The sequence below is a fragment of the Cheilinus undulatus genome, linkage group 14 (genome assembly GCF_018320785.1).
Source record: "Cheilinus undulatus linkage group 14, ASM1832078v1, whole genome shotgun sequence".
In the NCBI taxonomy this organism is placed as follows: Eukaryota; Metazoa; Chordata; class Actinopteri; order Labriformes; family Labridae; genus Cheilinus; species Cheilinus undulatus.
The window spans coordinates 39131471-39158376 of NC_054878.1; the positions used below are offsets into that span (position 1 = coordinate 39131471).

Here is a 26906-nt window from a genome sequence, read left to right on the forward strand (position 1 = left end):
CTGCTATTTAGAAGGGTAATTAATTAGGGCATTTTAAATCAAGATAACATTATTACTTTATTTACTTTCATTTACAGTGTTGTCTTAGTGTAGTCACAAATAAATGAAAACATCAATAAGTTCTTCTTGTCAAAATGTTTACAGAATAAGCATGGTAGCACTGCCTTGTGCTGAAACTAAGAAGAACAATACAGTCAAGCAAAAGCTTCATGTTCTAATTTCATTTTCTATTCAAAGTTTGCTGCGGGCCAATCCAAAGTGGGCCACGGGTTATGGCCCCTAGGCCATAATTTGGACATCCCTGTCATACGGCCTATTCCGCTCTTGCTTTACTAGACAGCTTAGCAGATAACTAACATCGTATCCATTAAATAAAGACCCAAAAAACCAGATTTGAGTTTGGGGTTTTAGTATGGATTCTTCTTATTTTCTGTAAAACTGTGAAATAATGAAATTATGTCCTTACAAAGTGCTCATGCGCCTATATTGTTAAAAAAAAAAAAAAAACTCAATATAGCATGTAGCCGTAACATAAGAAACTATGGATGCACGTGGTTAAAAAATTAGATTCATATATAAAATTAGCCGGCGTGAGATTTATGAGTCGGTTAAACTAATTACCTATCATTTTTTACAAACACGGGCTTGAAATCCCCGTCTATAATGCTCTTTGAAACTGTAATAAACCTCCCGCCACTAGAGGTCACTGTAGCTTCAGTTAACGGCCACTGCCTTTCTGTCTGAGCTTTCCCACAGCCCTCACTGGACATAAATAGAGAAGCTCAGCGGTAGCTTAGCGATTAGCATGTAGTAGGAACAATAACAGGTTTTTTTGAAGTAATAAATAGAAATAAAGTGAATTGTTAGCTGTGGAGGGTTGAGCTCATGATTAACCACTCAATCAAAGTGAAAAGCGACCACATATCAAAGCACGATATTAATCTGCAAAGAAGAATGAAGGCTGGCAAAGCTAGCTGCTAATGTTAGCCATGCTGTAGCAGAGTATATCAGACTCACATCACACCCACCAACACAATGAACCCTGTGAAGACTTTGACTGTTTTCAAAGGATTTTTTCCTCTTTAGCCTAGTTGGTTAAACAAAATTTAAATATGTATTTAGCCAAATGGGGTAATAGATACCTAGGAACATCCTTATAATGAAGTAAACAACCTCAAATAAGAGGCATACAGACCTAGTTAGCATCTAAGCTAACTTTTACATTGTTTTCAAAGGCAAATGTTAATTGTGGTTAGCATCTTTAACAATTCTGCACAAAAACAACAACAAAACAAAGAATAACCTTTGCAAAATCTACAAAGCAGTGAAAGCTATACACAAGAGTACTTACAGACTTGTTATTCACATGAGAAGGTTGAAAGCAGTAGTCAACTGTTGCTTGTTCTCTCAGCAGAAACTAAAACTTAACTGAGCTGCCTACGGCAAGTAAATAGAACATAAGTGCAGTACATTTCTACACCCCTAGGTGTCTCCAAATGACACAAAGAATGTGGGGCAGAAGATGGCCAACTAAAAAATATACTGAAATATTCTCACAGAAAAAGGAAGTTGATATGAACAGAAAATGAAAATAAAGGAGCAGTAAAAAGTGAAATGGACGATGAAAAAATGTGTGAATAACTTTTGACTTGACAACTGAGCTGTCTGAGTTTTTCAAACTGAAATGAGACAATTAAGGAGAAGCGGTGGACTTATTTTACATCACTGAGATGATGCTGCGGCTTAACCAGAGTCTTGAGGGGGACAATAAGGCATGTGATTAAAAAATTGATTGACCTTTTCTTTGCAGTTAATGCCTGCATTCTGACAGCCCTAATGCGTGCATTTGTTCTTCTTCATCTCTTCCATCCAGATCATCCAGGACCGAGTAGACTCGTTGGTGTCCAGAAACCGGTTGCTATGGAATTCTTTACCTGGTGGTCTCTATGCACTCCCCCAGTACTCTGCTGACCCCACCCAGTTCCCTTTTTACTATGCGGCACTGGGTAAGTGATGATCTGGTCATTATTTAAAACTTTAACGGCTGTATTTTTCAATAATGTCGATGATAAAAGGAGCAAAAAACTCGCCTTAGGATCTTTACTTTTAAGGTTTGCCTCACTTCACCAGCACTCATGGTCCATACCTTCATAGATTCAGTTAACTGCTAGCCACTAAAGGGGCTTTTTTTTTTTAATTGTTAGATCTTTTGAAAAATGTAGCAGTGACTTAAAAAGAAGAAGGGAGCTGCTGCCATTAGTTTTCTAATAGCTGAAATAAATGGGACAAAATCTGAAATGCTAAAGCATTTGCAGTGGAGACAGCCTGCTACTTAAATTAAAAATAATGTACTTTTCGGACCAATTATGCAATTGACAAATGTTGCATTACTATTCTAAAGTTAAGAGCTGTTTTTACCAAAAAAAAGGATCTTCAGGTGGCTGTTTCTGATAGTAATAATAGCAGGAATAAAGATTTCATTGCATTACTGGTTGATATCTGAATCTATAATTAAAAAACACTTCCAGCTGCAGGCGATAATAGTCTGTAAAGTGGTCTTGTCTGTTTGTGTCTACGTGGGTGTGTGTATAGATCTGCATGCAGACAGGAGAGGCTCTCAGCCGACAGGGGCTGTAACTCAGATCGATGTTTGCCTTTCTCTGAGGAGTTGTGGACTCAAGGGTTAGAGAGAAGAGAGAGTACGGAGGGACTGAGGGATAGAAGGGGAAGATGGGGCAGTTTGGTTTATTCCACTGCAGTAAATCACTATTTTAGCTGCTGCCACCTCTGCTGCAGCTCGGGGAATAAGTTGTCGTCGATGCCGAGAGTGCGACGGTCTCACTCTGCCACCTCCCCATAACTTTTGATGGCAAAGCAGTTGGAACTTCTGCCTGATAGTTTGTAAAAGTTTGACTTACTGCTCAGGCGTACAGAGGCCTCAGGAGCAGAGAGAACATCAAGATTTTATGGCTTAGTTTACATCTTTAGTTTGTAAAGTGTTGGGCTGCTGCATGTACAGTAGTGTGGTTTAGAACTTCCTTAATCAATGAAATTACTAGAATAATTGCCAAGCATTTAAAATGTCTCTGCAAGGTATAAAAGTTCCATATAATAAAAGCATAGTGGTGTGTTCAAAATAAGGCTGGGATGGTTGGTTGACCTTTGACCTTGTACTTCTAAAACATAATCAATTTCTACAAGTCAGAGCAGATATTTGAGCTAAGTTAAGGGAACAAATATCCAAATAAATTTAAAATGTCATGCTCACGAGCAAGTGGTGAGCATGAGGCCAAACAACCTTGGCAAACAACCTCCAGAAATCTAAGTGGTTCATGTCTGAGTCAGAGTGGATATTTCTGCTAAGTTTCAAGAAAATCCATCCCAGCCTGCTTGAGTCATGCAATCACAAGAGGCTGATATGACAGTGGCTTGGACACATAAATTCCAAAACCCAGCTGGTTCATCCCTGAGCAAAGTGAGCATTAGAGTGAAAGTTTGAAGAAAATCCCTCCAAGAATTCTTGAGATAATGCAAAAATAAGCAAGGGATTAACATGAGGCTTAAGGACCTTGACATTTAATCTTTGGCTTCCAAAATCAAACCAGTTTGTCTTTGACTTAGAGCAGATAATTCCACAAAGTAGAAAGAAAATTTCTTCAAGCATGCCTGAGGTATAATGATCTCAAACAAGGAGTCAACATGAGGCCCAGTGACCTCTGAAATGGAGTCAGACAGCTCCATAACATTCAAAGCTACAGACAGAGAAACAGCTCGTTCTGAGCAGGGCTGAAACAGAGGAGTTTTTAGACATGTAAAAATCCAATCCTGGAAATACTGAAAATTCAATTTTAGCAACAGACTTCACAGGCATGTTTTGGGGACCTCTGAGACCAATATATACTTGTCTTAAAAGGGTAAAATATGTCCCCTTTAAAACTAATGAGGTCAGTTAGCCTTCAGTCAGAGATGAAATTATTGCAAAGTTTGAAGAAAATATTTCCAAGCATTGTTGAGATAGTTCAGTCAAAAGCAGGGGTCAGAATAAAGCCCAGTGACCTTTGGCTTTGACTTAAGACATCCGGAGTCTGTCTTTCATTAAGTCAGAGTGGATATTTGTGCAGAGTTAAAGGAGAATCCTTTCAAGAATTCCTGGGATATTGCATGGCATGAGGCCCAACTATTTCGGTCCTTGACCTTCCGCTTCCAGATCAAATCTGTTATTTTATTTTACTTTTTTTAGTTTAATGGATTCCCTTAAAGCATTCTTCCTCACAAATCTAATGAGTTTCACTTTGAGTCAGAGTGGAGATTTGAGCAATTGGCAAAAGTATGTAAGGATGGACCCAAGAGCATACTACCTTTAGTCCAGGCTATTTGTGGGCATCAAGGAATTTCATTTCCTGTAACTAACAACAGAATGACGAACAGACTTATTTAGGTCACAAAGGACATTACAGGACAACACAGATAGAATAAAGAAGAAGGCAGTGAAAATATGGCCCTGTTTCTGCATCAATTTCTCCCCCTTTTCAGATTATAAAGTAGATGCACAGACACTCCCTGCAATCACAAGAAACAGAGTCTCAAACATTTCTTAGAGGTAGGGTTATTCGACGCACTCATCAAGTAAGTTGAAGGATAAAGCCATGAAGTGAGGTTAGATGAGGTCCTTGTCAATAGTAGATCAGCCACAGGAGATTTCTGTCAGTGTTGCCCTTTTAAAGAGAAGCTGGTTAAAGTGCAGGCATAGAAGCTAAGCTTTTCACTGTAGTAGATGAGTATGTTTGCAACAGACAGTACTTGAGTTGTTTCAAAGTTGAGAGTAATGCAAAGACGTTCTCGTTTATTTAACACAGCATATAAGAATTTCAATTACAGAAAATACCAGAAGTAAAGAAGTTTTACCTCCTTGAATGTAATTTAAACTATTTCAAAGTGAAAGAGTCAAAAGTTTTATCAGCAAGTTCCAGATGAGCCTAATAAACGTCTGTCTCTGTCCATGGTGCTGAAACGTCTAACTCCATACAGCTCTCAGTCTATTTTCACCCATTTCAATACATCATTTCTAGAGATGTGTACTTAAAGGAAAATCACTGTTTGATCTCTGGTCTCAGACTACAACTGAGCTTATACAAAGGTCAGCAGGACAGTACAGAGAAACACACATGTCTTTAATGACTTCAACCAATGCAGCAGAATATAAGTGAATATTATTCAGGAAGCTGTCAACATAAGATCTAGCTTCTACCGTGGTGCTATTTCTCTTGAGACAATTTAACACCAGCTAACACATTGATTCGTGTGACTCTAACATCTCTCTCATGACAGATAGATGATCCACATGTGACCTCGACCAATTAGAGGGTGTGAATAACCCCGCAGAGGTTAAACACTGATCACAGAGCCGCCAGTCAACCTGAACAGGAAAAAAACCTCCTGAGAGAAGAAAAACACCTCTCAGGAGCAAGTCAGTTTTACTTTGTCGTATCATTAAGGGTTGTCATGATACCAGACTTTTATAAACATAGAGATGACACTAATAAAAATCTTAATATATTGATTCTTGTTTTGATAGACAAATATGATACTATAGTTATGATATTGGGTAATTTCCCTCTCTAAACTGCACAAAAATGCATTTGCAGTTTATCTAAACAATTCAATTTTAAAAAGTTTTCTCTTTTACTTGCAGCAGCTTAGCAAGAATTCTGGCTGTCACTGAATAGTTGATAATACAAAAAAATGCTTTAAGTAGCACTTATCAACTTGTGTAATTAAACTCCTACAGAAAATATTAAACTGAAGGACTGAGTCTCTCTTTGAGATCCCCCACCAAAAAAGGGGGCCTCATTCTTCCATAAATACCTTTCAGCCCACCTGAGATGTCTGGTCAGGGGGTTTAGTGTCAGAGAGATGGATGGACCAACACTAAAGAGTGCCCTGCCTCCACTTATCCATGAGGATGTGTGATCCCCTTCTCCAGTATCCAGCCACATGCTGGCGTGATGAGGTCTGTAGTCAGAGCCTTATTTTGGTGCCTCATTCCAACAGTCTTACCTGTATTCTCATTTTGTTTTACAGTTTTAACAGTGGATTAGGAATGTGATTAATCTTTGTAGAGTACTTGAATTAAAAGATTGACTGAAAAATGATCACCTGACATCCTTAAAATTTTATTAAAGTGCTTTTAATGGATACAGGTAGCAAGTATAAACTGTGCTAGAGAAGAGAATTAGACAATTGGTGATGATTAAAGAATAGAAAGGGTGGTTAAAAATGTCATGAAATAAAACCAAAAGGGGTAGGGGGTTGGTAGGGTTGGGGTAGCAGGGCTGTGCTCCAACCTGCCATGTGTGTTTAAGTTTTTCATGGCTAGAGCTTTAATTTTCTACTATTGAGGTTTCTGTGAACCACAAATACGTTCCCTTATTGTGGAATAAAAAATGTATTCAGGGACAAGATCCATTGGTTGAAGCCGATGCTTTATAATATTGATACTTTTCTTTGGCACAGACTGCCAGAGGGGGAATCAATTTCCTCAACCCCATTTACCCGAACGCTCAGGATCATTTATCGAAAGTGGTAATTTAAAGTTTGGTTCCACTTCATAATTTCTCTTTTTGTCCAGTTTGCATCATTTGTTTGCAGCAATAAAATGCAAGAAAAGTCACCTACAAAGGCTGTTTTATTGGGAGTGTGTAGAAAATACAATTAGTCTTCCATTGGAACAAATCAGCATAATTCACAGTTCACTAAAAAAGACACTGAAAACAAAGTGTTCACTCTTGGATTAGACATGTTTACTCATGGACACCCAGGGTTTATAATCTGTCACAGAGATTAATGATGGGAGCAGCACCGAGCAACCTGAGTCCAGTTAACCATTATGGAGCGCTACATCTGCACGAATGTGTGTTAAAGACCTTTAAAGTTTACCCAGGCCAGCTGCTTCTGAAACATGTGTGTGTTTGTGTACTGTGCTTGCAGGTAAGAGCCCCTCGCAGCAGTTCACAGCTGTGATCCACACGGTGACTCCTCTGCAGGCTCAGATCTCCCCTGTGGTGAAGCTCATCATTGCTGTAGCCAAGTCCAAGTTCTGTGCACAGGTGGGGAGTTTGTCCACATGTCTTTAATGATGCTGAAAAACAAGATAACACAAATATAACTAGTCAAATACAAGGTAATGTGTCAGGGCTGCCTAGAGTAATCACAGTAAATGCAATTTATTAAGGTTAACAATTAGTGTATTCATGTTTTTTTTCTTTTAATTTTTCATGTTTTTATTGTCCTTTTCAGCACACTTTAGTTAAACCACTGCAATGCCACCATGCAGCCAAAGTGATGTAAAATAAATCTACCACTGCACCTTAAAGTCTCATGTCACTGTAAAAACCTCAGACAGCTCAGTGGACAAGTTAAAGGCCATCTGTTCAAATCACAATCCTCAGTCTACCTACACTACTGTGCAGAACTTTTAGGCACGTTTGGGCCAAATTTGAGGCCAAAGTAAGGCACAGATGTGGGGAGTAACCTGCCTGAGGGCACCATCAGGTGGGAAGGAGGATTGACACAACCATGGTCTTGCTCTGGATGTCCTTGCATTATCTTTTTTTAAGGGGGTTGTTGGGCATCCTAAATGTGGCCGTGGTTAACACAAAACATGAATTAAGAATCATCTTTTGAGGCAGATGTGTCCTGAAATTTTAGGACTCTTAGATTGAGCTATAATAGCGTTCAGTAGTAGTGTACAGATAATCCGATATGGATCAGCTAACCTATCTTAACATCAAAGGTCTGAGTGCATCAGTCTGCAGGGCTCTGGATCGGTAAAAAAGAGGCTTCTTGTTTTCATAGCCCGTTCCACCATGCTTTGGATCAGTGTCTTTAATCTTCTCGTGACCCACGGTGACCTTTTATCATTAAGCGAGATTCGCTGTAGGGATAATAAAGTGAACTTAGGTAGCTGGATGTGTTGAACCGGTCATCGCCAAAACGTCTTTCAATTACAGTTCTGCACCTGAGAAATCAAGTCATGTGGACTTAATATGAAGGAAGGATAATTACGAAATGTCTGCCCGTCTGTATGCTTTGGTGAGAAGCGATTAAGAGCTCACCAAAAATCTCACCTGTTGAGATGGCAGAGCTTAAGTTTAGCTAAGACACTAACACCAAACAGCACAAGCCAGTGTTAATTTCATCGACTAAAACTATGACTAAAAATGTTCGTCGACAGCCTTTTTTCCTTGACAAAAACTAGACTAAGACTAACAAAATCTGTGATGACTAAAACTGACAAAAACTAAGTTTAGTTTTTGTCAAGATGACTTAAACTAGACTAAAATGAAATGTAGTTTTCGTCTGAGATTCAAGATCCGTGATAAATTCTCCACTGTGGGTAAATCTGTCAAACAATGCAGCTATAGCTATTCTGCCTCTTAGCTGTAGAAAGGGTGCAGAAAACACACCACCATGACTTGGTACCAGATTTAGGCAAGAAAATAAATGCTTGGACTAAAAGTAGAGACTCAAATGTGAGGACTTTTTATGGACTAAAACTAAAAGACATTTCATCTAAAGACTAAGACTAAAATGAAAAATAGCTGCCAAAATTAACACTGGCACAAGCACATCCAAAAATAAACACTTTACTGAGTTAAAACTCAGGGAAGTCTTCAGTTATCACTGTTAAACAATCCGTTTTATTACAGCTGTAACTTGTTAACCAGAGTGATTGATTTGGTGACATAATCAATACGTCTGAGCCCACTGATTGATATTAAACGGAGAGGACTTCACTTTTCATGACTTTTATTTCCCTTATTCTTCATGATATTTTTGTGGCTTATTCAGGTTTTACCTTGTGTATCAAACTGAGTATTTCTTCTGATAATCAGATTCTCTCTGCAGTGTTCTGAGTGAAAAGAAGACCTCGACTGGTCTGATGTTTGTCCTTTTAAATGTGATAAACACATCCTTCTGTGGCTGAGAGTTATCAGCTATTTGAAATGCAGAAACAAGTGTTTAATGGCGTTGTTGCTTTTCTCATTCAGATCGTGGTTTTATGGAACTGCGACAAGCCTTTACCTCCTCGGAACAAGTGGCCCTCCACCAGCGTGCCTCTCTCTGTCATCGAAGGACAGACCAAGGTAACAGCTGCTGGCTTTTTGCATCCATTATGTATTAAAGAACGCTTTGGTGCTTTGCAGAGAAGACATTTATCCCCTTTTATAAAACACATTTGCTTAGAGGTACTTTGGCTGAAGTTTGTTTGTGGTTTTAACCAAGTTAAACTAAAGTTAGTCTTGAACAACTTTGAGGCATATAAATGAGAGGATGAATATGTGAAAGAAGAACTCTAGCTCAGCTAGAGGATTAAAACAAATAGATTGGATAAGGGAAGGCTGCCCTGATTGAAGAAAAACATACCAGGAAATTATTTCAAACTTTTCATTCTTTTAAAAGTGAGCTGAAATTTTTGCGTGTGAATTCTTGTGTGTTTTAACGGCTTGGATTGGTCAGATTGAAGAATTTATACAACAGATTTGTCCAAATGATCCTGTCCTCTCAATAGAGTTATATGAAGTTTAACCAACTGGATGTTTAGAACTTTAGTACGTAATTTGTTAGGAACCAGGAAATTGGTACGCAATTTCAGATCGAGGTCTTGTAGTTATCCCAGAAGGATGACCACTAATACCATGAATGATCACCTGGTAGAAGGAAATACTAAAACAATATGGTGGCAAGCCAAAACCAGCTACCATTCCTAATTACACTGAGAAAAAAGGAAACTAAAAGGCCAGGTTTAGGCATCCAGCACCAACTATTTTTTAACAACAGGTCAACTGATAAATCTCAGAACAGTCTGCAGGTGCTTTAGCAAATGCTTATATTTAAAACCCACACTGAAAAACAAAAGCAGATACTCTCAGTGTCTCCGATGGCGAGATAATGAGTCAGCTGAGAGCTGTAACCCAAGCGTAGAAATCAACTTACCACACCTGCTCCCAATCCAGGGCAGTCAGCCACAAACACACCTGGAATTTTACTGATTGATTCACACTCAGTGAGTGACCAGTGGTTTCTCCCTCATGTTGTTGGTGTTCTGCTGTATGCTGTAAATCTATGCGCAAGTCTATGGAAATTAAAAACAGAATGAAAATGTTTGTATGCATTTACATGCTTTGTTAAAAAAATATTTTTTGAATGAAAGGCAAATTTATAGCTACTTAAAAAAACAAACAAAAAAAAAAAACGTGCTTTAAAGAAGGCCTCGACCTATGACCTCCAATACATAAAGCTGATCCCCATAAGTGGACACTTTGCAAAGTTAGATGAAAATTGATCATAGTTTTCTTGAGATGCCAGCAAAGGGATGAACATGTGGCCCAGTGACTTTGACCATTGCCTTCCAAAATGTAGTCAGTTCATTTTTGAGTCAGAGTGGTATGGTGGCCCATTCCTGCCGAATACAAAAAGAAAAAATGTAAAAGTAAGGCATTCTTTAAAAAAAAACAAAGTAATAATTGCAAGATAAAAAGTTGAAAATATGAGTTAAAAAGTCATAATTACGAAATGAAAAGTCAAAGTTATGAGATAAAAGCCCTAATTATCAGTTAAAAAGTCAACATTTTGAGTTGAAAATTCAGAATCATGAGATGAAGAGTCAAAATTATGATATAAAAGTCATAATTTGAAGATAAAAACTCAAAATCTTGTAATAAAAAGTTGAAATTTTGAGATAAAAAGTCATAATAATTACTTTTTTATCTCATAATTTAGACTTGTCTCATAATTTTTCTCATAATTTTGAACTTCTATCTCATAATTCTGACTTTTTTATCTCAATATTTTGACTTTTTAACTTATAATTATGTTTTTTATCTCATAATTTCGACATTTTTTCTTGTGATTATGGCTTCAGATTTTTTTTTTTTTTAAGAATTGCCTTACTTTCTCATTTTTTTTTCTTTTTTAAGAGATAAAAAGTCATCATAATGACTTTTTATCTCATGTTTTAGAATTTTTATCTCATATTTTTGATTTTTAATCTTATAATTATGACTTTTTATCTCATAATTATGACTTAAGATTTAATTTTTTTTTTTCAAGAACTGGCTTACTTTGACATTTTTTCTTTTGGGGGGGCATAAAATGGGCTTCTCTAGAGTAGACATCGGGCCCAAGCTTGTGGTTACAGAAGAAAAAAATCCTATTCACTTTCTTCATAGGGGATTTGATTATTTGCCATATTATCAGAAGTAGCCAAGTTAGAGTGACCACGAGCTACCTGAGAGTGAAAAGATGGTAGACATTTGTGCACTGTGTAAGCATTTTTTAGATATTACATTCACAAAGGATGAAGATAATCCCTAATAGCCTTGAACTTTGACCTTTTACCAAAATCCAATCACTTCAGTTCTGAGTTAGAGGACATTTGTGCAAAATATGAGGAAACTCCCTGTAAGCTATTTTTAGATATTGGGTTCATAAAAATGGCAATGATGGACAAAAACAATGCCTCTAGCCATGGCTGTTGGCATTGCATCATAAAAATGATTTAAAACTGTTTATATGTCTGTAAATTTCTAGGCTACCCTTTGCTTTAACTGGCTGGTTTGACCTCTCTTTAAGAGAGTGTGTGGTTGTTTTTGCCTATCATTTCTGTCACGTCTGTCAGGATGGATTAATAAAAAAACACTTTTTCCTTCCCTAATGAGCCTGTGAAGAGTTTAAAACCATAAAAATACCAACACCTGTGTTTGAGGCCAGAGTTTTACTGGCTCCCTTCCTGAAAACTGTCTCTGTTCTCACAACACAACTGCTGGCATTAATATTAACAGTGTTTAATATCTGGGTGGTGTGCCACCATCTGGTTCAGGCCCATCGCCAAGCAGGGGCTTTGAGGTGTGATGACCCCCTGTTACACCCCCCTCTGAGCCCAAAATTAATTTACAGGGGGAAGAAAAACAATCAGCTCTAACAGTTTTTGCCTCAAACGCAGTGTTTGAAAATCAGTGTGGAGATTTCGACACCTGCAGAGGTGTAGTCATACTTTTGTTCAACAGTCACACCTCTCCAAGTTCCTTCACCCGCTGTGTTTTCAGTTTTATGATTTAAGAGCAACAATCTCTTCAGAAGGTTCTCTAGAATATATTTTCTAATTTTAGTCAGTGGGTGTATTCATATGTTTTGACAAGTTTGGTCGAGACAACAACCTCTGGGGTTGGTAAAATACAGCCTGAGCTAAAAAGCAAAAAGCTGCAGTTCCTCAAATGTCCACTTGAGGCTGGCTCCTAAAACTGAAGAACCCCCATTAGGTCCCATATTAAAATGTTCATTTTTACAGAACAAATAAACATTTTTGCAGATTGGTTCAATACTGGATTTTGGTCTCTATAGCTCAATATTCAATTGGTACCAACAGTAGAATGGTGTATTTATTCTATAACTGAAACATTTTGGTTATATCAAGCCAAAAAGTTGAGCTTAAGTGTCCATAATTTGGGTGTGTAGCTCAACTCAACACAATCAGTCTTATGTAAACTTCACCCCATGACCATGGATGTTTAAAGCTCTTTTTACTGACTGGTCAAAACCATAGCTGACCAAAAAGAACATAAAGACTCGTCTCACATTTGCCAAAAAACATCCTAATGATCTTTGAAAAGAATTACTAACTGGGCCCAAGCTGTTCAGACAGGAGTTTTGCAGGATGGATTCGCCAGTGAGAAACACGGAAACGGGCATATCCATCTGCTTTGCAAGGTTACCAAACATGGTGGTGGTAGTGTGATGGTCTGGGGTTGCTTTGCTGCTTCTGGACCTGGATGTCTTGCTGTAATTAGCTGGGTTTCCATTACAATTTTTCGCAAAATTTCGACTAGGTAGAATTACACTTTGAATGCATTTCCATTGAAGGGAGCAAGGAAGTTGGATGTTTTAAACCTGTTGCGTGTTGGAACTGTTATGATTACATCTACAGCAGTTGCCTTGATGATTTTGAACAAAAGATAAAGGTAACAGATGATAGTTCAGAGGCAAAGTCCGTATGTATGGCAAAGGCCATATATAAGGGTGTAAATATTTGTGAAGAAAAGTCCCGGTCTCTTCTTCTGTCCACACGTACTGCGCCATGCTGTCTCAGAGTGAACACGTCATGTGACATTGGACGTTATGACCTGTGATGTGTAAATGTGGAAAAGTGTTTCTGTTGCACTTTTGTGATACATTTCTATATTAAAACTTCTGAAAAACCTCCTCATGAGTGTGTAAAAACTTTTTAGCGATACTTGAGAGGTTTTTCAAAATTCAGGTATTTCCGTTACCAGTTTTTTATTGAGCTATTTAGATTTTGCACATTTCTAAGGGTGATGGAAACTCAGCTAGTGATGGAACCACGAATTCTGTATCTACCAGAAAATCCTAAAGGAGAAAGTCTGACCATCACTTTTTGCCTTCAGGCTCAAGCGCACTTGGGATACACAGCAGGACAGTGATCTGAAACACACCAGCAAGTCCACCTCTGAATGGCATAAAAACCAAAATGAAGGTTTTGGTGTGGCCTAATCAAAGTCCAGACTTAAATCTGATTGCTTGACCTTGAACAGGCCGCTCATGCTGGAAAACCTTTCAATGTGGCTGAATGAGAACAATTCTGCAAAGAAGCGTGGGTCAAAATTCCTCCACATGGATGTGAAAGAGTCATCGCCAGTTATTGCAAACACATGCTTGCAGTTGTTAGGTTAAAGGGGCAATTTAAAACTGCATTTTGTATTTACTAAGGTAATATTGTCTGGTATTAACATTTGTTTGATGAAACATTTAAGTGTGGCAAATGTGCAAAAAAATTGCAAGATACCAAAGGTAGACCTTCAACAGAATTCTCTCTGGCACTGAATGTTTCCGTTCTTCCTGTTTTTGGCCTACCGAAACTTGCAAGGCACACTGCTGCCTGACTTCCTTTACAGTTTAGTTTCATGCTTTTATTGTAATGCAGTTCTATTTAGCTTTAAATGTTCTCCAGACGACAGCGTGCTAACACGGTCAGGAGTGTGACTTTGTTGGAATCATTCTCATTTGCAGTAATAAGTAATGTACTCTCTGCAGGTACATGCACAGATGTACTGCCATATACTGTACATCACATTTATAACGATCTGAAGAGTCAAGCTTGTATCTAAACACTTGCAGTCATAAACTTCCTCTCTCACTCACTCAGTCCACCCACAAACATCTGCTCACCTCTTTCTAATCCTGATGCTTTGTGCTTTAATTGCTTCTGTTTGTTTTCATGTTAGTGTTTCTCTCCATGAAACACCCTGGTGACAATAAAACATTTCGTAGAGGTGGTATCCATGTGTGTGTAATACCCAGTATCATCAGACAGATGCTCTTCAGTGTATTTCCTTCTGATCACACTCGCTTTGTTTGTTCCCGCTGTAATAACTGCACACAGAAACACAGAAGGTTTTCATCTGCTACAGCAGAGCACAGCAGTAGAGTAATTTGTTGTTGGTTATTGGTGTATGTACACCATAATGTTGAGAGAAAGGCTTTTACTTAGTTATTTTCCCTTTTATGGACTCTAAAAGTACTCTTCCTGTTTGTCTTTATTTCTAGGCTATAATGCTCTGAGGTTTTTACTGATTAAATCCCTGTCGTGTTACTCTCACCACATTAGATAACACAATGGCACTTGAGATAATAGCCTACTGATGAAATCTTTTGAAATGATAGTTTAACAAACTGGCTTCAGTGGCTATTCTCCCTTAAAAACACTTCCTTTTTTTTGTTTTGCATCATTGTGATGAAGGGATTATTATGGCTGAAGAAATGGAGAGAGATTGCTGATTTTAGATGGTTTAAATACAGAAAGTATTCATCCAAAGGGGAAGCATCAAGTGAAACCGATCAGTCAACAAAGAGTGAGGGAAATGAAGGTTGGTTTCACTTTATGGAGCCAGGTCCACATCCGAGTACACTAGACACCAAAGTCCAGTGCCTGAGTTTGGTCAGTGTGAAGCCAAGTGCACTAGACTCAGGTCTCAAGCATGATTCATGTTCTTAAGTATAGTCCATGGGAGATGTGAATGCAACCCTGCTCGAGTACTGGGTACTTGTTAGCAAGTAGCAAGTAGCGTTGTAATGGTGATTCTGAACGCCTCCTGTCTCTTCATTGCACGCAGCAGTAGGAAGGTGGTTATTGTTAGCATCTTGAAAATGGTAAAAGCATTCATAGTGTCATGATGGACTTCATTGGCTTTTCCACTGATTTTGCCTGCATCGATCCAAACCAAGCTGTCACAGCAGTTCATCATCATTTGGGACACCTCAAAGAAACGTTTAAGTAGCAACCACTGCACAAAACTTTGAAATACCTGCTGGATTAACAATAGAAGAAGAAACTTTGAAGTATAAACAATGGCTAACTCTAGAACAAAACAATGATTACTGAAGTGCAGCTGTTCATCGTCAACTCAAAATGCTGCCTCATCAGCTCTAGATGCGCTCTCGACAGATAGCTTGGTTGTGGTGGAAAAGCAAATCCACTGCCACGCTGGGCTGCTGTGCCAAGTCAAACCAAGCAGAGCTAATGTAATGTAAAAGCCCTAGTTGGCTGTCCTTTTTGCTTTTTCTTCTTGGCAGATTTGCAAACCAATCACCCATTCGGTTGCCGAAACCGTCTTTAGGTCGCCTAATGATAACCCTGTCTAAAACTACCTTTCTGTCAACCTAGCTCATTGGTTCCTAACCTAAGGTCCCCCCAGGAGGGGCGCTGAAGATCTTAGGGGGGGCACGAAGCTTTTTGTGATCTGAGACTGCCAAAATTAAATTAGCAATATTGATTAAAACCATGATAAAGCAGTTATTTAGTTGTTTATACAAAGGTCTTTTGAGTCATGCATAGGCCTTTTTTAGGGTTTTATCAGTGAAAAAATTAAAATCTATATTGATTTTTAGTGGCAGTGTGCCACTTCTTCTTCTCTCTTGGGTCCTGTGGGAGCTCCGCTTTTCTTAGGTGCATGTAGGGGGGCTAAGGCAAAATTGTTGGGAAAGTTGCTGTTCTTGAGCAGCCTGACAAATAGTTGCAATACGCTGGTTTGCACTCATATGTTTACACAACTCCTACCCATTTTAAAGAAATACTTAGGTATTTTTGAGTTTGGGTGCAAAAATGTACTTATTAATATATCGCATTCAGAAAGTATTTAGACCCCCTTTGCTTTTTTTCAATTTTGTTATGTTGCAGCCTGATGCTACAGTTAAATTCATTTTTCTCTTATTAATCTGCATTAAGTATCCCATCATGACAAAGTGAAAACAGAATTTTAGAAATGTTTGCAAGTTTTAGAAATAAAAAAATAAAAATATCACATGGACATAAGTATTCAGACCCTTTGCAATAACACTTGAAGTTTTACTCAGGTTCCTCCCATTTCTCTTGATCATTGCTGAGATGTTTCTTCCCCCTGTTTGGAGTATGCCTGTCATAAATTTAATTAACTGGAAATAATTTGGTAAGACACACAGCTCTCTACAGAGCCTCACAGCTAACAATGCATATTAGAGCAAAAAAAAAAAAGCCATGAGGTCAAAGGAACTGCCTACAGAGCTCAGAGACAGGATTATTGCAAGTCATAGATCTGGGGAAGGCTACAAAGCTACACTGCTGCTGATAGAGAGAACAGTGGCCTCCGTAGTTCTCAAGTGGAAAAACTTTGGCATATCCAGGACTCTTCTAAGAGCTGGTCACCTGGCCGAACTGAGTAACCAGGGGAGAAGGGCCCCAGAGGTGACCAAGAACCCAGTGGTCACTCTGACTGAGCTCCAGAGATCCTGTGTGGAGATGGGACAAAGTTTCATAAGGAAAACCATCACTGCAGCCCTCTAGGCTTTATTGCTAGACAGAAGCCTCTCCTTAGTGCACACATACAAAAGCCTGCTTGGACTTTATGTCTAGAGGAAATCAGGCATTGCTCATCACCTGCCTGAAACCATCCAAACAGGAAAGCACGGTGATGGCAGCACCATGCTGTGGGGGTGTTTTTCAGCAGCAGGGACCGGGTGACTGACCAAGGCTTAGGGAAAGCTCAGTAGAGCAAAGCACAGAGGTATCCTTAATGAAAACTTGCTCTGCTGCGCTCAGGACCTCAGACTGGGCTGAAGGTTTATCATCCAACATGCCAGTGACTCTGAGCACACAGCCAGGACAACACCGGAGTGTCTTAGGGACAACTCTGTGAATGTCCTACAGAGGCCCAGCCAGAGTCCTGACTTAAATCCTATCAAACATCTCTGGAGAGACCCAAAGTTGGCTGTCCGCTGATGGTCCCCATCCAGCCTGACTGCTTGAGAAGATTTTCAAAGAAGAATGGTAGAAAATACCCTGATCCAAGTGTGCTTGTTGCATCACATTCAAAAATGCCTTGAGGCTGTAATTGCTGCCAAATGTGCTCCAACTACGTACTTGGTAAAGGGACTGAATACTTCTGGCAATATCATGCTTCAGTTTTTGTCTTGTAAGACATTGGCAAAAGTTTCTAAAGTTCTGTTTTCACTTTGTTATGATGGGGTAGAGAGTGTAGATGCCTCTTCTTCTAATGCAATTCTGGCTGGCTGTACACTAGATAGTTTAATGCTGATCTCAGCAAATTAGATTAATCCCACATACAGACTGACATTAAAACTACCATACTTCTCATGATTTTGTGATTTTCTCACTGTAACTGGCATCTAATAATTGAATTTTAGTACGCTGATTAAAGGGTAGAAACTTTTGAACTATGAATGAAGGCAGCCTTGTTATTGACTCAGGATTATGCACATTTAAATACCTCACCATCAGTTTAAACTTATAAGGAGAGTTTGTATCAGATGAATCAGGCTCCTTAGCTGTACCCTGCTATAAGTGAAATCCTGCTTGTTCAGCATTTTTAACCCACTCATCAATATTATCAAAGGGCTGACCCCTGGACTCCCCACTATCTCTGATAATACATCCACTATATTGCACTTCCATCAATCACTCTGTGATATTGCATATCTTAGCCCCACACCAACAATTTCATATTGATAAAGTAATCTTAGACATTGATCCAGGCTGCTGATGTCTGCATTTGAATGACTGTAAAGAGTTAAAGGTCAAGTAGTAGTTGACGTTAAACCTGATTGAAGAGAAGGTCAGAGCAAAAGACTCAAAGTACAATTGATGGTCTTGTGTTGACCTTGAAGTATCCTTTATTTTTCATTCTGCAAGAGCTTTCTTTAGGCTTCATTTATTGATGAAAAAATACTTTTTTTCAACTCGTTGAAGGTGTAAATTGAAGAATGGTTGTTTATTTCCCACCAAGAATGTAAGATGGAAAATTAAACATCTTGTCTTTGTGCTTTTTTCAACTAAATATTAATGTGACTGCCGGATGAATTTGTTTCACACGTCCATCTGGTAAACCTCCCATTGACTGTATTTAGGAAAGGGCAGAGCCTTTGAAAAGAAACTTGGAGGGTGATTGGATGAACGGTCTGTCTGTCACATCTTTATGGGCCAATCAGAGCAACAAAACACAAGATGTCGTAGCTGCTACCAGCGAGTAAACTCTATACAGAACTGCATAACGCGAACTATGGCAACTGTAGACATGTCAGGACACGACTTTTGTCGTTATTGAAAAGAAAACAACTCAATGCTAACCTCACAAAGCAGATGGAAACGCCCATATCCTTGTTTCTTACTGGTGAATTTATCTTGCTAAGCTCCCATCTGAGCCATTTGGGCCAGGTTAGAAAGTGAGAGGACCAATCAGTGTCAAGGGGCAGTACTCTCAGTCGTGATTGGTCCTGTCACTTTCTAACCGGGCCCAAACAGTTCAGATGGGAGCTTTGAAAGGTGGATTAGCCAGTGAGAAACATGTAAACGGGTGAATCCATCTGCTTTGCAAGGTTAACTAAGTATGGTATAATAATATGGATTTGCAAATTGCTGTATTCTGTTTTTATTCACATTTTTCACAACATCCCAATGTTTCTGGACTTGGGGATTTGTAGTTTTTAGTCCCTTTTAGTCTTCATAGACATCTAGTTGCTTACTTCCTGTTTCTTCTGGTGCACACAGGCAGGTATGCAGGGGGTTAAACGGATGCTTTTTGATCAAATTTGCTAAAAGCTAGGTTTACAGAGCAGAGTCATTTCAAATGTAATTTCATTCATTGCATCCACTTGTATGGGTTAGTTCTGCTCTAACTCTAGTCTATTCCTACTTTAACTCCTGTCATATTTCACTGCATATAAATCAAAGAGTCTGACATATACAGACTGAGATAGCAAAGAGCATTTTTGTTGAAGTGCCATTATTTCTCACAGCAGTATGCCAACTAAAAGTTCATGATGAGATAAAGTCCTTCTGCATAGTTATGACGGTGTCACTGACAGCTGTGTGATCTTTGACTTTTAACTGTAAATTGCAGACATCCAGATTTATCGGTGCAACATAAATTCACAGCTCATATCGCCAAAGAGTCCCCTTGAAGTAGCAAGAGTCATGAAAAGTATAAAGATGAGAGAAACCAGGTGGAAAGAGAGCCACAAAGATAAGGTTGAGACCATTGAACTGGCAGAGATCATAGCGGGATCTAATCTCTGTCCAGAGGCAGGAATGAATTGACACCGGCCAGAGGGGGAGAGAGAGTGGGGGGGGGGGGGGGTTGGGAGTGTCATTTAGACAGGTTTCATACAGACATAATACAGATAAGTTCAGCAATTATGATGTTTTGAGGCCAGCGTTGACATGGGTGTTTTTCTGACAAGTGAAAATGAAAATATTCAAAATCATTTACGACTCTGTTCAGGTGAGCCATTTTCAGACTGAAATATTCGTGCTGTACAGTGTTATCATCTTGTCAAAGGAAAAACATCCAGCACAACATGAAGTCCATTATGGGGCACTGGCTTTAAACTCTGTCACACACTGGTGGGATGTACACCTTCAGTTTTGATTTAAATTAGACACAATGTGAATTAATTTTAATGAGGAAGAACATGACGCTAACAACACTGCAATGCTGTTATTATTAGGCACATCTTTGCTCATGTTAACAGGATAATTTGTTCATGTAAAACCATTTTGTTTGTTCAGAAACTGTTTTAGACACAAATAAGTCATCCAATCTTTTTCAGGGTTGTTTAAACATTAGGCTACACTATGGTGGACTAATGAACTACGTAATTAAATACATCTTCAGTGATGACCCAGTATTTCAGTGTAAGTGAGCCCCCAGCTCAAAGTTAACTCCGCCCACTTCAGGATTTCAAAAAATGCAAAGAAAGTGAGCAGTTTGGTACTAAGAGGAGGGAGGGGTAAACGACGGGGTTCTCCAGAAGAGGTGGGAGTGAGAGCAATGCCCCCTTGCCAGAAAGTGACACAGACTCCCACAATAGCAATCTTTTGAGGTGAAGGATTTTTCCCCTCCAGAGTCCCCTGAAGCAGGCTGTGGAGTGGTAGTGGACCGTGGTGGTCCTGAGCACCCCCTGTTTGGGCTGTTGGCTCTAGCACCAGCAATACTGAAGCTGGAGCTCTCAGAGCCGAGGCAGTACAGGTGCAGGAGAGGATGGGCGTGGTCTCTGAGTGGCAAGTCAGTAAGAGGAGGTAACATTCTACCTTTTATATAGTTTGTGACGTAGAAAACTACTGATGGTAGGATTCTACAGCTCATAAGCCCCGCCTTTTCAGAAAAGATTTTTCACAGCAGATGTCCATTTGAGCTCATTAAAAGCCACGAAATGCCGATTTTTATCAGTTTGGTGCAAATGTCAGCAGTAACACCAGCACTGATGTGTTTTATCATAGTTCAGTCAGGTACCTCAGTGTTCAGCTGAAAAAAATGTTCGTGTTCACTACTTCTTTAAATCTAACAAACCCACCTCTTACGCAAACAGCTCAGACAGTGCCTACAAAAAGTTTTCACCCCAAATGGGCTGGTCTGAGTATGTTACAGACTGTTGGTCTAATAGGATTTTCATGCACATGGAGACTGGTGAGAAAAGGAATAAATATCCAATGAGCAGCAGTGAAAATGACGTGTTGATAGCAGGGGTCAGAGCAGAATGGCCAGACTGGTTTGAGTGGATATCAAAGTGAGATACGCAGTGGAGTGTATGCATCAAACCTTGAAGCAGATGGGCTCAAGCAGCAGAAGACCACACTGGGTGCCAATTGGCTTACCAAAATAAGACAATAGAAGATCAGAAAATTGCTACCTGGTCCAATGAGTTCCAATTTCTGCTGCAACATTGAAGTGGTACGGTCAGAATTTTGTAGATACATGAAAGTCTGCCACACCAGACATGTTCAAAATCATTCAAATCCCCTTTCTTCTCCATTCTGATGCTCTGCTTAGATCAACTTGACCGTGCCTACATGCCTAAATGTACTGCAGGTGCATTTGATTGGCTGATTGCATTAATTAGCGGTTGAGCAGGTGTACCTAATAAAATGATTGGTGAGTGTAGATTATGATGTGGTGCTGCTTATGCAGATCTTTCATACTATGCATTTAGAATATTTAGACCATTAGTTCAGGATGCATGAAGGCCATATCATTCTAGAAATTTACTACAGTCAATTACACTGTGATGGTGGTTTACTTATGGAAGCTGAGACACTGTTTCACTTCTATGAACACAATCCTGACTGAACTAATTACCTGCCTGCTGCTTACAGGGCATCCATCCAAAGAAAATACAGTTTCCTACTCTGCGCAGTGATTTAATGCAGTTTTTTTTTCAGAGGATTTGTGTTAAATCGTTTGATGTTCTGCTTAATTTCTTGATGAATTAGCACTCTGCATCCATCAACTCATTAAGCTGAGATGGAAGGCGACATTAACCTTGCAGATATTTTTGTGGTTTTACTCTGAAAGTAAGCCTCTTAATATTACCCCTGGGGGGGTTGGATTCAATCCACTTTATTTGACATAAAATTACACTTCAAGTGACAAACTCAGCAGCTCTTGAAGTAATTTACAACATTTTTGAAGCCAAGAAAATCATCAAACCACAGCTGGACAGTGAATGAGTATTTTTGACCTGCCAATCAAGGTCTGTACACTAGACCTCACTAAAGGTGTGCTCCAAAGAGCTATGGCTGCTGTACATTTGCCAACATAACTGGAATACACAACAAATACTGATATTAACACTGAGAAACAGAGCTTGAAAAATGTCTTGATTGGTCACATACACAACAAGTGATGGAAACTTCAAGGTAATTTTCAACTGTGGAAATCGGCCTTACGGCAAGCTTGACAGGCAGATTGGCGTAGCATCAGGAGTACTGCAGGCGTTGTACTGGTGAAGAGGGAGCTGAACAGAGAGGCAAAGCTCTCAGTTTACTGGTCAATCTACCTCCCAATCCTCACCTGGTCGTGAACTCTGGGTTATGACCAAGAGAATGAGACAACGGATACAAGCGGCCGAAATGAGTTTCCTCCGGAGGGTGGCAGGGCTCAGCCTTAGAGATAGGGTGAGGAGTTCAGACATCCAGAGGGAGCTAGGAGTAGAGCCGCTGCTCCTTCGCATCAAAAGGAGCCAGTTGGGGTGGTTTGGACATCCAATCAGAATGCCTCCTGGTTGCCTCCCTGTGGAGGTATTCCAGGCACGTCTGGCTGGGAGGAGACCTCAGGAAAGACCCAGAATGTGCCAAGAAAGAGTGGCTGCAGACCGCTCATTGCTTATGTCTGACGGCTCATTTCCGACTCACAGGTGCACATTTGAGACTTTGTGCATCTCAGAACATAAATACACGCTAAACTTCCAAAAATAAAATCTGTTTAAACTTCAGCTGTAAATCTACCACTGACAGGGCTGAAATTAACACAAACCTTTCAAAATAAAACCAGAGTACACTTCTGGATTAAGCATTTTAGCTATGCATCTATTTATATGGAGTTAGACAGTCAAAGCCTTTGTTTTGTGTCTGAGGTGTGCTGTTTGTTAGAACCATTACGTGTAAAATAGTCTACGACTAACACCTTCACTTCCTCTTTTTCTTCGTTGGTGTTTATACACCGTTGGCATTAGCTTCCGTCTTCTCCTTCTATTACCAGTACTAAGCTTTTGTCTGAGATATGCAATGTCTCACATAAGCGACCGCTGGAAGGCTGTTTGAGTTTGACAGTCTGCAGCCAGACCCGTCTCAGTTGAGATGGTTTGGCATCTGATCAGGATGCCTCCTGGTCGCCTCCCATGTGGAGGTATTCCGGACATGTCCGGCTGGGAGGGGACCTCGGGGAAGGCCCTGGATGCGCTGGAGGGATTACCTATCCTGTCTGGTCTGGGGATGCCTCAGGATCCCCCAGCAGGAGTTGGAAAGTGTCGCTAGGGAAAGGTACGTCTAGGTGGACTTGCCTGTTACTACTGCAACCCGGTCCCCGGATAAGATGGATGGATGATGGATCTAATCCACAAATACCTGTGCCAACAAATGCACAAAGAAGTAACATAAATTTTTTAAGAGTTGGTCATGACTGTGCCACATGTAAACTTTACAGTGATCATGTGGACAAGGCTGCCTCTGGCTGAGTCAGGAGCAGTGGTGGACTTGTTTGACATCACTGTGGCTGCAGGATTCAAGCAATTTTTTAAAAATCCTTGCACTTATTATGGACACAACTGGGAGTCATTTTTACAACATACACTGAAAAGAGAAGCTGCCTCTAAACCAACTAAAATGTTTCAATCATTTGAAATTCATGCACATATCAATGCAGGAGTTGTAAAATCATTCAGTGATCATTTTGATAATTGTGATCACAATATCAATCAACATTGATTTTATTTTCCCATACTCTTGCAGTTCTACACTTTTGTTTATTTTCAGAGATGTTTTGTTGAAACCGAGCTTCACCTCACCGATTCAACAGCTGAATAATTCACACTTTAATTACCAGTCAATAACATCAACAGCAGCCCTCTTTAAGCTAATGGATGAAGGTCTGTAAGGCTTTCTGTTAGGCTCTGGATTGATGAAGACTCACAGGAAATGTATTGAGTCTGTTCATTGATCGATAGACACAGAAGGGGGTGAAACAAGCACATTTTCTCTTGGTAAAAAAAATCAAACTCGTGTAGTCAAGACTGACTTCAGATTTTTACTTTACTTTGTCTCTTTTTCAATTAACTTTCATCATTTTTTTGTATCTTGAAAGGCTTAGAAATGCTCATGGTTTTAAACAAATCTTTCAAAAGCACAGGTTACAGGTGGGCAACACTGATAGTTATTGAAACAAGAGAAATTCCTCCTCTTCAGATATGCCATACATGCTCTACATGAAATATTTTAATTAAAAATAAATAAAATTAATGATATCTATTATCTCTGTCTCTGTTTTTCCTTGCAGACAATGAGCAGTCGTTTCTTCCCCTACGACACGATCCTCACCGATGCTGTTCTCAGTCTCGACGAAGACTCTGTTCTCTCGACAAACGAGGTGAGTCGCTCAGGAATTATCAACTCGCTGGCACAACACTGAATTTTTTTCACGAGCTGGTGAACTGAGACGCTGATTCTTTATCAACAAAATGAGGTGAGACAGCCACAATCCCAAGACTCCAGACCACCAAAACACTGTTATCACACATCTGGATTGGAATCTCAATTACTGAATTAATCACCAAAAGAAGCCAGTTTTACATGGCTGCCTGCTAGAAACACACCAAAGGTGAACAGTAACTCTTTGGATCTAAGTATCTTTTAAGTTCTAAATGTTTTAAACTAAGATGAAGTCCAAATGATTTCACATTGACAGAAGGACAGGTCAGTGCTGCACCTGGTCTACTTCTCTGGATTTTCTGGATTGCTGAGAGGACCCTGCCGTCTCTTAGACTCACCTCTGTGAAGTGAAAAGCAATATGGAGTGACTTCATACAAACAAGGCAAAACAGACAGGAAACAAACAAGACGGACAAGTCGATGCTGGGGTTACAGACACTAATCTTCTTCACTACTGTCTTTACTCGTCCTCTCTGAATTGCTCTTTTTTAAACCCAATCATGTTACTGACCTGTTGCAAATTAATATAATTAGTTGCAAAATGCCCCCCAAGCTGTTTTGCATAAGTACTAGTACTTTTCAAGCATTTTGTTGCCTTGTCCCCCCCTTTTTTTTTTTTTTACATGTGCTGCTACCGTCAGATTCTTTTATTACTATTACCTCCGCCAAGGAGGTTATGTGATCGGCTGGGTTTGTTTGTTTTTTGTTTGTTCATTTGTTTGTTTGTTTGTTCGCAACATAACTCAAAAAGTTATGGACGGATTTTGATGAAATTTTCAGGAAATGTCAGAAATGGCATAAGGAAGAACTGATTAGATTTTGGGACTGATCCGGATCACCGTATGGATCCAGGAATTTTTTAAAGGATTCTTTACTATTGGGAGATAGGGCTAATGGCGGAGGTCTGCGCTCTGACCACTTTACACCAGGAGATGGCGGACATGAGTAACTTCAATCCCAGCAGCATTTTTGGGTGTGTTTCTATTAAAAGTTTTGGAGTTTATTGAGTTTGAAAGACGCACGCCAGGTCGAGGAGACGAGTCAGAGTGTAACAAAGAGAAAGCGAATTGTAGCGAGAATACTCACAATGCTGGGAGGAATAGAGGAATATTCACCCTCTGACATGACTTTCAGTCATCCAGTGAGACCATGGGTGAGACTGTCAGTGCATCTGTTGGCACCCGTAGCGAAGCCAGTGCTTTGCCTCACAGTGTTTCCACCCCACTGGGGAGGGAGTAATTGATGAATTCTCTGGTGGGGGGCACATGGGGACAGATCCGGGAATTTTTTTAAAGGATTCTTCACTATTGGGAGATAGGGCTAATGGCAGATGACTGCGCTCTCTGAGTGCTTTTCTAGTTGTTATTATTATTATTATTATTACTAATATTATTATCATGATCACTATCATTATTATTATTATTATTATTATTATTAATAATAATAATAATATCAATAGTATTATTATTATCATTTTCATATCACTATTACTATTGTCATTATTATTATTCTGGCAATTTGGGGCTGTAGAAATGTTTCATGTAGCTCCAGTCGGCCCAGTTTGATGCCAGCCGATGGTGAATAGAGGTGAAGTCCCAACATCGTATTGATCCCTCCTGAAATGAGGCAGTCGGTCCACGCACAGTCATGAATACCATTCATTAGAAATAAATCAGACCACTTTGCCAAATGCTGCAGCGGCCATTGAGCCAGGGCAGGTAAATGTGATCTGCCTTTAAAGGATGATTTCAGATGCATTAGGTGAAACTGAACTAATGAGAGAGTAAAGTTAGAGCAACAAATCCAGACAACAGTTTTAAAATACAGAACAGTTCTATGGTTCTTATCAGAGCTTCAATATTGTTGATGTTTTGAGATTCACCACATTGTGAGGCTGCTTTGGACTGAGTCTTGATTAAATAACCTTAAAATGTGGTGATGAGATTGAAACGACCAGGGTGATGCTGTTTAGAAAAAGGAAGGCATAAACAAGGGAGGAGAAGAAATACGAGGCAAAGGCTGGAAAATTGAAGAAGAGACAAAGAAAGGGGGGATAAAAACAACTGAATGGGAGGAAAAGAAGATGGTGATGAAAAAAGGTGGAAAAAAGACAATAAAGCAAAAATCAGAGTAAGAAGAAATAAAGAAAAGCGAGTAGAAAAGGGCATTGACGAGAGTATAATGAAAAACAAAGTGCTTTCACAGAGTCAGTAGTTTTACAAGAGCCATTACCTCTGTCTGTATCATTACACTGTCAAAACACAGAGCCACGCTTTGATTAAAGTCTCAGCCGTTACTTAAAAGAAAGGATGAGGAACACCATGGTGGTTTGTTACATGGACTCTTGTTTTAGAACAAA

General features: G+C 39.5%; 1 protein-coding gene across 1 annotated transcript in view; it reads left to right on the forward strand.

Annotated features, from left to right (window-relative positions):
• The window catches only part of LOC121521338 (exostosin-1), a 340957-nt gene that overhangs the window by 290001 nt on the left and 24050 nt on the right, over positions 1-26906 (forward strand). The window contains exons 7-10 of the mRNA XM_041805269.1: positions 1874-2006; positions 6988-7106; positions 9051-9146; positions 24396-24485. Of these exons, the coding sequence (XP_041661203.1) occupies positions 1874-2006; positions 6988-7106; positions 9051-9146; positions 24396-24485 (438 nt within the window). The remainder of the gene's footprint in view (positions 1-1873; positions 2007-6987; positions 7107-9050; positions 9147-24395; positions 24486-26906) is intronic.